Raw genomic sequence first — 12,412 nt, 5'->3', positions numbered from 1 at the left:
GAAACACACAGAAGCTCATATTAATTATAAACTGTTTAACCTATTAGCTCAAGCTTATTCTTAACTAGCTCTTACAACTTAAGTTAACCCATAATTCATATCTATATTAAGCCATGTGACTTGATATGTCTTCTCAGTAAGGCATTCTTATCTTGCTTCCTTTGCTTCTGGATGGTGACTGCATCTTAGCCTTTATTCTTCCCAAAATTCTCTTAGTCTTGTCACTCTGTCTATACTTCCTACCCGGCTACTGGTTAATCAGAGTTTTATTAAACTAATATGAGTGACAAGTCTTTACAGTGTACAAGAATATTATCCCACAGTATTTCTATTTCATCTAGGTCAGGTTTTCTCAAAATCTGCATTGATATATCTAACTCACTAGGTGATTCATCTGTTTGGAAAGCAGCCTTGTACATTGGAGGAATTTAAAGAACATTCCTGGCCTCCACACACTAGATTTGCCGCTTGCACTGACTGACACACAAGGCAATGATCAAGTTACTCCATTTAGAGCCATTTACCTAGATAACTTTTTAAACACCTATATTGTCTTGTTTCTGTACTGAGTTAGAGAATAAACTGAAAGATAATCAGAGGTCTACCATGTATATATAATCAGTTCTTTGAGAAGTTCATACATATTTTGATCATATGTGCTTCTGTCACTAACTCCTTCGATTTTCACCTATTCTCTGCACACCAAACTTTGTGCCTTTTTTTCTTTAACCCATCAAGTACAAATTGTGATGCCCAAATGTTCTTGGATATGTGGCATTTCACTGAAGTGTGATCAACTTACCAGAGGCTACACTCTTAAAAATAAACTGACTTTCCTTCTTCCAGAAACTATCCATTACCAATAGTTTCTTCACTACCAGTGAGACTTCATGCCCATATGCCCTCTCTGTACTAAAATTTGGTCCACCTTGACTTTGTACAGATCTGTTGTATGCTGTTATATATGTGTGACTGCCCTGCTGTGTGTGGAAGACGCTGTTTCCTTGTAGTCATCAACTCTGGTTCTGTTTTGCTTCTTTATTTGTTTGCTTGTTTGTATTGGCCTCTTCTTCCCCAGTGATCCCTAAACCTTGAGAGGAAAGAGGGCTATGTAAATGTTCCTTTCATGGCTGAGCATTTTACAGCCTCTCATCCTTTACACCTTATCTAGTTGAAGGTGTCTATGTCAATCACAATGCACTGCAAAGTGAAGCTTCTCTAATGAAAGTTGAGAGATTCTTTGGGTACAAGCTAATAAGAGAATATCAGGACAGATATAGTCTCTACCATGAAAGAACTAGCCATAAAAAAAAAGATGCAACAAGAAGCATCAGAGAAATAAGTAGTAGGCACTAGGAGAGGATAGTAGGAGTGTTTTGGAAAATATCCTGGCCTGAATGTGATGTTGAGAAAAGGCTCCTGGGATGAACAAACTTAAATTAAGTTATGAATGTGGAAGAGCAAGTGGTAAGGCAAAGGGTGGGTATCCTTTAAGGATAGGACAGTGATACAAGCTGGTCCAGGAGTAAGGGGAAGTGTTGCAATATACAAGGAATCAAAGAATTCCAATGCTTGAGTATGAGGACAAGGACTGTGTGGAAAAACAAATGGGGTCAGACTATAACTGTTTTATAATCCAGGAATGTTTATTATGTGACAGTATTGACAAATTTCTGACAGAAAAATGTATATTTGTAGATTTAGAAAGATTATTCTTTCTACACTATGAAAAATAAATTACAGAAAGTAACACTGGTACAAAAAAAAAATCTAAGTGAGACAGTGGGGATGGGACCAAGGTAGTGACAACAGGGCAGAGATAAGAATTAAAGCCAGGAGATGTTTGAGAAGTGGTACTACAAATAGTCAATCTTACTTGGAGAAACAGAGAGATAAAGACCACACCTAGGGTTTTGGTGTGGGCAACTATGCATTCATTGAGATGGAAAAGAAAGCAGAAAGATTGTCATAAGAGCAAAGTGATTGATTCTTCTTTGACAAGTCTAGCTGAATAGCTGAAGAAGAACCTCGGGAGAAAACTCTCACGTTGGATTGTGTGGCAACTCCCATGCTAGTCTTCAGTCTAGCGATGTGTAGTCAAGGCAAAGATATATACAGGATCTCTAGGGCAGTTCCAGAAGAGCAAACGGACAAAAGAAAGATGAAATTAACTTCAGAGAATTTAATAGCTAGCAGAGATGGAATTCTAATTCAAGACCAGAAGAAAAGGTCTGTAAGGCAAAGGACACAGAAAATAAGACAAGACGGCAGCCTACAGAATGGGAAAAGATCTTCACCAATCCTACATCTGTCAGAGAGTTATCTCCAGAACACATAAAGTACTCAGCAAACTAGTTATCAGAATACCAAAACAAACCAGTTAAAAAATAGGATACAGATCTAAACAGAAATTCTCAACAGAAGAATTTAAAATAGCTGAGAGACATTTAAGGAATTGCTCAACATCCTTAGTCATCAGGGAAATGCCAATCAAAATGACTCTGAGATAACATCTTACACCTGTCAGAATGGCTAAGATCAAAAGTACTGAGGACAGATTATGTTAAAGAGGATGTGGAGTAAGAGGAACACTCCCCCACTGCTGGTGGGAGAGCAAACATTCACAGCCACATTGGAAATCAGTATGGCAGTTTCTCAGAAAACTGGGAATCAATCTACCTCAACACCCAGAGATCTTTGGACATATACTCAAAGAATGTTCAATCATACCACTAGGACATTTGCTCAACTAGGTTCATAGCAGCATTGTTCATAATGGCTATAACCTGGAAACAACCTAGATGCCCCTCAATGGAAGGATGAATAAAGAAAATGTGGTACATTTACACAATGGAGTATTACTCAGTGCTAAAAAAGCAATGACATCATGAAATTTGCAAGCAAATGGGTGGAACTAGAAAAAAATCATCCCAAGTAAGGTAATCCAAACCCAGAAAGACAAACGCAGTATGTACTCACTCATAAGCAGATATTAGATGGAAAGCAAAAGATAACTGGGCTACAACCCACAGTCCCAGAAAAGCTAGATAGCAAGGAGGACCCTAAAAAGAACACATGGATTGCCCTAGGAAGGGGAAATAAATAAGATCTCCCAAGTAAACTGGGAGTCAGGAGGAGAAAAAGGGTATAAGAACATGGGGGAACAGGACAGTCAACTTGGGGAGGAACTGAGAAGGAGAGAAATGAAAGAGATATCATGATAGAAGGAGCCATTGTGAAGTTAAGGAGAAACCTGGGGACAAGGAAACACCCAAGAACTCACAAGGGTAACCGCAGCTAAGACTCCTAGCAGTAGAGAAGAGGGTGCCTGAACTGGCCTTCTCCTCTAACCAGGCTGGTGACTTCGCCAACGATTTTAATAGTTGTTACTTGTCCCATTTGAGATCCTTTAGAAATTTAAAGTGTTATAATTATAAATGACTATATTCTTTAGATGTGATTTAGTCTTCCCAATCCTATCTGTAGTCTTACTCTTGATTTTTTAAATCCCCTGTATGTCTGTCAATATCCTTGCCTTGTGTTAACAAACTAGCTAAATCACATCTTAAAAACTCTTCATCACAGCATGTGATAGGCTATTTTTCAATGGCCTATGGTTCTTTTAGTGAAAATGAGCATTTTTGTCTTCTAAATACCATCACTGGTGATATATAGCACATAGCCTACTTAGAACAAATGAGCTATGGGCAAAACAGCTTCAGAAAAAAGAGCACATTTATGAACCGGGAGTGGAGATGATCTAATGTTTTCCTCAAAGACTGTACACAGAAAAACGCTTTTATTTTCCCCTTTTCCTTTCACAACCAAAATATAAGAACTGATTGACTCAGTTTTCCTATTATTTCTTTCACTTCTCCAAATGGAATACTGGCCTAAATTTAATATTTGTTTGTTTTTACGCAGTTTTGATTTCTTACACAAATGCCCTCAACTTGATTGCAAAACATAAAGGCTCTTTTACTTGTTTGATTAAGAATACCCACCATGAGCTCAGATTTGAACATCTGGTCCTGAGTTGGTGGCCATGTTTCCGGTGTTCTACAAGGTATAGCCTTATTGAAGGAAGTGTGTCATTTGTGGGAGGAGTGGGAGAGGACTTTGAGAGCTCAGAGTCTCACCTTACTTGCAGTTTAATCTCTCTGCTCTGTTTTGGTGGTCAAGACATGAGCTTGCAACTTCCTGGTATTATTGCAGTACCCTCCACCTGCTGCCAAGCCTCTTTGCCTCTGGACCCATAAACTAAATTAAACTCTCTCTTCCTTAAATGGCCTTGGTCATGGTGCCTTATCTCAGTAAGGGAGAAGCGCCTAGCTCAGCTTTGATAATCTCCTTTACCCAGATTAACCAGGAAAAAAGAATACCAAGTTCCAAACTGCAATCCATGATTACAACACAGGCTCAGGACTCTTGATAAAACTATCAGTAGACTCAAGAAAGGAAAAGGACGCCAGTTTGATATAAAACACACTAGTCGAAACACTGCCTCCTCTCTGAATGGTGTTGACACCTGATCAAAAACAATACAGGCTTCTCTGGCTGCACCCACGTGAAACAAAAAAGACTCAACAAGTAGCAACTGTAAAAAAATTTACATGAATATTCACATTTACATGAAATATAATTTGTCCTGTGTCATCTATATTATGGACCCAAAACAACAGCAGAATGGCCCTAAAAAGGCATTCTCCTGAACAACGTGAAGGATAGGGCAATTAGAGTACCCAGGTGATATGGCAGACAAGGGTTCAGACACTGATCTTGCTGTATAGACCCATGAGGGTCTAGAGAGAGCTTCTTGGGGTAGCCTTAGGAACTGATTATATTAGCCTTCAGTTTGCAAGAGAGTAATATTAAAGTAGTTCTTTGTAGCCTTGGTTACTCATTGAAATCAATGAGTTTTAATAGAAAACCAATGCCTGGGCCTTACACACACACACAAAAAAAAAACCTCTGATTCAACTACTTCGAGGTGAAGCCTGGATAAAGAGGTACATACAATCTTGCTGGGTGATTTTACTGTGCAGGCAAAACTATGATTCAGTGATTTGGAAAAATAGTTTTCAAGTTTGTGATATGTACAGATTAGGGGATGATATTCATAATCTAATGAGGATTCCATAGCAACAAGATCTTTCGCTTCTAAACATGATCATAGGAGAAGCCAATGCCTGTTATTCTAGAAATTCTTCCCTGGAAGTTCAGCCATCACCAGTATTCATGTGGTGGCAGCATTATCTCTTACTGTCCCTAGGTGTTCATCTCCCTCTCCTTGTCGAGCTAGTTTCCCTTCAGTTCCACGGAAGGTGGCCCATGTAGGTGCTATTTCCTGAAGCCCACCGTCAATGACTAACAGCTGAGGACAGGAAAGAGTTAAACCTGAGCACACATCCTAATCATCTGGGTAGCCCAAAGGGCTTGTCTTTATCGGCTTTCTCCCTCCAGGGCTGCCTCTAGCAACTGTACCCCATCCCATCTATCAAGGCCTCAGTCACAGAATTTAAGCTCTCTCAGTTCCCTGTGTTCACTTTCTCCTTTCTCTATTCAGTTGGAATTTGATGGGCTTTGATACAAACTCTACTTGATATCCACTGTTGCCTAAGAGGACTGATTTCCCCTTAAATTCACGGTGAATAAATTCCAGGTAGTTGAGTAATACCTGCCAATCACATTAGTATATTTAGTTAATGACTCTTAGGCAACTATTTCCTACATTCTGTTCCCTCTTCAAGTCTCCAGTACCTCTTGACTTTTGTAACAATGACCTATTGCTTCCTATTTTACTGTGAAAACAAAAGAAAATGAGAATCTACATTCTTACATCTTCATCCAGTACTACAAATTGTACATTTGAGCTTCCCCTCCAGGTCACTGTCTTCAAAAATCTTTCCCAGATCAGTAAATCGTGATTCTGAAAACCCCAAGGGCTCCTCACAAAAGCCTTCAAGTCATCCTTGGTGCTCCCCTTTATTTTGAACCCCAAGTCAAATTTGTCAGTAATTGTTGATCGCCCTGTGTTCAAAATATGTTTATCACTAGATGACTGTTGGCTTTTTTGTTTGTTTTATTTTGACCAATCATGCTGTGGCATAATTTTTCTATTTTCTCTTACTCAATGAAATTGATGTCAATTTTTTTAACCTTATGATCTCTTCTCATCTGACAACCAACATGATTCCCAAGTCAAGCCATATCCCATCTTTGTACAGAACTAATGTATGTCCAAGTCACTAACCAAAAAGCAAACCTGCGGGGGTTCTCTACAGAATGTGGTCCCCTCTTCTGTATCTAATTCATCTTCTCTACCATGCTCCCTTGACTTACTCTACTTCAAAGACCTCCTTGCTCTTCCTCAAACTCCTTCTGCTCAAACTACCAGTCTCAGGAATTTTAATTTCCATTTCTTTTGTCCAGGAATTGTCTGTACAGCTCATGCCTGTCTTACCTGTAACTAAAAAATAAACAAAGAACAGCAAGATGATTCAATAGGTAAAAAGGTACTTGCCACCAAGTCTGAAAACCTCAGTTAGTTCTATGGGACACACAGTGGAAGGAACAAATCCCTCAAATAGTTCACACACACACACACACACACACACATACACACACACACAAAAGGTAAAATTAATTTGTGTTTGTTTGTGAGTGTATACCTTTAAACACAGTAGATATGACTAGGTGGTAAAAAAATTAATCTCCTCATAAGGCTTGTTCCCATGCATCTTCTGCCTCAAAAGCAAGCCCACTCTTCTAAGGTATCTATAAAAGTATGCAGATAGGCTGGGAAAAGAACTCCAAAAACATGAAAATTCTATTTATCTTAGAAAATGAGTTCACTGGTGAAATCAGATTTCAACTTTCTATTGAGAAGCCAGCATTTCAATTCTTTGTTCAGAATTGCTTTGGTTATTCTGAATTTTTTTTGTGCTTCCAGATGAAATTTAAGGGTTTTTTTTTTTTATTTACGTGAAGAATCTAGTAGGAATTGTGTTCTAGTAGGATGGCCATTTTTACAATAGCAATCCTAGTTCTTAGGTACGGGAGGTCTTTCCCTCTTCTTACACTTCTTCTATGTCTTAAAGTTCTTTTTATTCTAGTTCTTTCTTAATTAGATTTATTCCAAGATTTCTTCTAGATTCATATCAATGAGATCTTTTCCTAATTGCTAATTTCTCAGCATGTATAAAAGCTACTGACTTTTATAATTATATTAATTATATATATATATATATAATTATATTAATTGTATATCCTGTTACTTTTCTGAATATACTTAGCAGTTGTAGAAATTATCCAGTGGAGTCATTAGGGTGTTTTATGTATAGAATCATATCATCTACAAATAAGTAGAGTTTTGTCTCTTCCCTATTACAACCATTTTATCTCTCTTTCTTTTGTACTGAGAACATTTAAGATCTTCTGTTTTATCAAATTTAAAACACACAGTACATTATTATAAATATAGCCACCACTCTGTCCACTTATTCTCTAGAACTTACGCATCCCGCAAAACTCAAACTCTGGGCTAGCTACAATTTCTAGTGTATGTAGTGATGTTTTCTGACATTCTGTCACTTTTTCTGTTAAAGCTGTATCATTTTAAACTTATCATATAATTTAAGAGAAAACAAAATGACTGGCATAATTAAGAAGGATCAATACTCTTTTGTATCTATGGTTTTAGGCGGAATTCACTCTTTCCCATATCCCCAAATGACTGTGTCCTTATTGTCTCTATTACACCAAGCTCTTTACATCAGAAACAATAAATAAATAAACAAGTAAGCCAAGTGACAAATCTGAAGATTGTCCTCTACAATAAGTCCTATCGCAATCACTGCCTTTGGAATACTAAATCTTCATTAAACTAATTTGCAAAGCAAGAAACACTCTAAAAAATTATGAAACTGGAGAGGTAACCAATTGTATCTTTCCCTTGTGAAAGCATGAAAAGATGTTATGACTCACCACATACACTTACAGATTTTAATAATAAGACCTGTATCACGGCTATTAGAGAAATTGAGTGATTTGAAGTTGTCGAATGCAACCAGTGGAGTGACAAATTTACATGCAATAGGAAGTTCCTTTCATGTGTGTTTATGAGCAATTTTTTCCTACACAAAATCATAATTTCCCCCTGAGAAATCATGTCATTGTCACTGAGCAGCAAAATGTGAAATAACAGAAAGGAATGTGACTGGGGTACAGCCACTTGCCATCAAAGTGGCATATTCTCTGCATCTTTTTCTAGAGGTAACCAACTCAAGGAGTGAGTAGGCAAATTAGAAGCATAGAGAGATGTCGCACAATGGCTTTCCCGTGGTCCTTTCTCAGGAAACTAGCTCCATGCAATGAGGAAGAGCAGAGAGGATGACAACGACAATGAGAAAGTTTATTCTTCATTATTCAGTGCCTTCCCATTGACTGTAGGATGAAGCTGAGTCTCCTCAGACAGCTGTGTAAGTCTCCCTCGCGCTTCCACACTCTAGGGAAAGTTAGAAGGTAGGATAAGAAATGTATTCAGAGGCCACATGAATCTTAACGTTGGTTTTTTTTTATCAAGAATCAGTGATTTATAATTTATTGTTGTCTATATTCATACCATGCAGAAAAACACCTATCTCATCAAGAATGTCTTAAAGGAGGTAAACAAATACAACAGAGAAAAAGAGTTTGTAAAAATAGCCAAAGAAATATGCAGAAATTAAAAACAAATGTTAATATCTCATCATTGGACTTATTAAGCTAGCATTAAAAGTTATGTCACAATAGAAAAATATCTGTAGAACATTTATAAAATAAATGATAACTAAAATATGTAATTGGAAGCATTTTTCAGCAAGAATGAATGAAAAATAAATGAAAATTTTTCTTGATGCTAGAATATTAAATAGTTTATCACTGATAGATCTACAAAAAGGAAACCTCTGTAGATGTTTCTCAAATAACAAATTTAGGACAAAAAAATTGTGAACCCACAATATGGACTCCAATATATTAAAGTTCTGTAATGCCTAAGAAAGCTCTTTATAGATATTAACTAATACTTATGCATTTCTTATATTAAACGAAAATACTATTTTGCAAGGTTTTAGAGCAACATTATGCCTTTCCCTTTAGTTCTATACATGTTGATTTTCCCGAGAAGCCTGAAAAAACACTACAAAATACCATGATCTTTTTTTTATTATTATTATTTCCTACATGGCCACTTTTTCCTGTGGTGCTTTTACGTTGGTTTTGTCTTTGGATGAAGTGAATTCTGAACAAAGACCAACATGAGGTACCAGATGATATATTCTCACTCATTCTCCTCCAATGCTCTCCGTATTTCTAGCAAGCAAGCCTACTCACATTGTGTAGCCTCCTCACTTATATTCTTGCCCCTCACAACCTCATTTTACCTTAACACCCCCTAGAAGGTTCTTTAATCATAAAGTCTCCCCAGTTCCTCCAACAAGTTCTGAATCTCTCCCTTGCGCTATCACTGTAAATACACAAAGCATTTGACTCAGGCAATAGGTAAGGCTTTTGTGTTTTCTGCCTAACATAAACTATATGAACCATCTGATAAAATCATAGATGTTTTGGTTTAAGCCACTGCTCATTGCAAACCTTTAAATTCATTGGTGACGTTTTGTACAGGAACATAAGCAGCTACCTCTCCTACAAAAGAGGCCCTGGTCCCTCCAAAACCTTGTCAGCTCAGTTTCTGGCGCTCAACATGCCGCAGCTCTCTGCCACCCACAATTTGGCAGGTACTTCAAATTGTGCCCTCAAATCAAGGTCCTCATGATTAGTGAAGACTCCTACCATCACCCACATCCACCTACCCTGAAAGCATGGCGCATGAGAGTATTTAGATTCAAAAATCAATATTAATATCTCAACTATTTTCCCCAACAGAATTGCTTGAGTATCAATACATCCCAACCCTACAACTGGAATTACCCCTTTTTAAATGGACAGTAAAGAAACTCCTTGTCTGCCATTTTCTCTTGAATTGAGTTAGCATCTTTGTTACCCTTTTTTACTTGGCACCACCAATGATTGAATCTAGGACCTTCTATCTAAAGCCTACCACAGCGATACCACACCTGGCACTTGATTCTATTTCTTATTTTCTGGCAGAATCACATGAAGTTGTTGAGACTAGTTTTGCATCTACTCTGCGGCCAAGGCAGGCTTTGAATTTTCAGTCTTCCTAACGAGGCTTCCTAAAAAGCTGAGGTTACAAACATGTGCCACAGAGCCCATATTTTTTTTTCACAGATTCTTAAGGCATGGAGGCCCTATAGTTTTGTGAGCTCCCTCTGCTCCCCATCCACCTGTTCTTGCTCAACAAAAGTCCTCTTTGTGAATAAACCAGGATCTTTCATTTCTCTTAGATTTTAGCTGCAAATAAGATCTTTTTAAAAAGAAAAAAGAAAAGAAAAAAGACCAAAACTAACCTTCATTCTCCACTTCTGTTGTAACAGGATTTTGTGCCATTGTATCAGGACTTTGAGAATTTTTATAAAAGGAACCTTTACATGAGAATCAGAGACAGCTGGAATCAGACGGTTTGCAGTGTCCCAGGGCCCCACATTGACATAATGGAGAAAGTGTCTGATGATTATAACTGGACATTCAGGTGAGGCAGCCAGCTGGGAGGGCTTGGCGGGGAAACACTCAGGTAAACTCTAGCATGGACACAAGTTGCAGAACTGAAATAGCTAAGGTGTGGATGAGGCTCATCTTCATCTGCTCATCTCTTTGCAAGTTCTCATGATATGGTGGAAGAAAAAAGGATTAAATTGCCAAGCGGGCTTTCTTTACATTGTAATTAAGGTTATACAGGTGCACAGCATAGACCGTCAACCTGAAAGAGCCTTTGTCAACTTCCTTGTCAAATTGTACCTTTCTGCTTTCTCAAGGATGGACTCGGTGATGACTGTGACCTTTTTTACTTTAGAACGTTCTGCAGCACTTTCAACCAGTCATAAAATCAGCCATTCAGGGAAAACCAGTGCCTAGTAATACACTGGGTACCAGGACATTTCACTAATGTTGTGCCTCACCTTACTATCCGGTTATATTCCTCAAAAAAAAAAAAAAAAAAAAAAAAAAAAAAAAAAAAAAAAAAAAAAAAAAAAAAAAAAACACAACAGCATACATTAAAATGGGAAAGACAGTGTCAGGCTTGGGCAAACTGAAGTCTTTGAGGCAGGAGAATATCAAATAAGATAGTACTGTGTGTTCACTTGCTTATCTCCCTATAGACACACTGGAAAAGTTATTAAAGATGTTATCAACATGGGCTCCTACAACTATCTTGGGCTTGCAGTCAAATACGATGAGTCAATGAAGACGGTAAAGGATACTTTAGAAAAGTATGGTGTAGGTGTAGCCAGCACCAGACATGAAATGGGTAAGTACAGGATTTTGTCCTGTCAAGTTTCAGCGTCATGGTACTACATATCAAATCATGATTGTGTTGATGTTGTATACCTGAAAGAAATGTGATGAAATTGAAGACAGAAGAAGGGGGGGGGGAAGAAAGATGAGAAAGGCAAGAATGAGGAGGAGGAGGAGGAGGAGGAGGAGGAGGAGGAGGACAAAAAGGAGGGGGAGAAGAAGGGATATAAGCATCTTTTTAAAAATGTCAGTCATCCTGTTCTTGTCACACAGTTTTTCATGTCTCCTTGAGGACATCCTTTTTTTTTTCTTTACCCTCATTTTTTTCCTAATGGCATTCATCACTGATTGAAGTAATCTTGCTGTTGCATTATATATGCATATATGAATGTTTCTACTACTCAGATGGAAATAGCCTGAGCAGAGGGAATGCTATGCTAACTAAATGAATGAATGAACGAATGAATGAATGATAAATTATTGAATATACAAAATGGAGCACACTATTTTCTTCTCTTGTGGAAAAGAAAATAACTTTTTTTTCTCATAGAAAGAGTAAAATTTATGGGAAAGAGATGACACTTCAGATACTTGCTTTTTAAAAAAATTCTTTACAACTCTTCACCGTGTTTTTTATTATGTAGCATTTCTTTTATTTATTTTATTCTTTAAGAATTCCTGTGCTCTGAGAAGCCTGTGTGGTACTATTCCCATATTCTGAAGACAAAAATCTCAGGATTATGGGATCTTCTGTGGTGGTCCCTGAGTTAAGACTTAGGGGAGGGATGTGATACCGATGAACCTTTTGTGGTTGAGCATGCTCTTTGAATACTTTCGAGTTTTTACATCAGTTCCCATCCACTGATGGTTTACCATGAGGCTAGAGAGCTGCACTGATCTGTAAGTAGAAAGATATGAATTTGTGTGCAGTTTTATACTAGATCCATTTAGCAAAAATAATAATAGTAGATTGACCTCGGAGGCTGAAAACTCT

At 37.6% G+C, this 12,412-nt stretch overlaps 1 protein-coding gene across 1 annotated transcript in view; it reads left to right on the top strand.

Moving 5' to 3' along the window:
* Sptlc3 (serine palmitoyltransferase long chain base subunit 3) overlaps nt 1-12,412 on the top strand; it is a 123,026-nt gene that overhangs the window by 27,069 nt on the left and 83,545 nt on the right. Inside the window, exons 3-4 of the mRNA XM_050134314.1 lie at nt 10,500-10,654; nt 11,283-11,431. Of these exons, the coding sequence (XP_049990271.1) occupies nt 10,500-10,654; nt 11,283-11,431 (304 nt within the window). The remainder of the gene's footprint in view (nt 1-10,499; nt 10,655-11,282; nt 11,432-12,412) is intronic.

Source organism: Alexandromys fortis, unplaced genomic scaffold (genome assembly GCF_014885135.2).
Source record: "Alexandromys fortis isolate MF-2015 unplaced genomic scaffold, M_Fortis_MF-2015_v1.1 scaffold_6, whole genome shotgun sequence".
Taxonomy (NCBI): domain Eukaryota; kingdom Metazoa; phylum Chordata; class Mammalia; order Rodentia; family Cricetidae; genus Alexandromys; species Alexandromys fortis.
The sequence above is the reverse complement of the archived record's forward strand: the minus strand, read 5'-3'. Positions and strand labels throughout refer to the sequence as shown.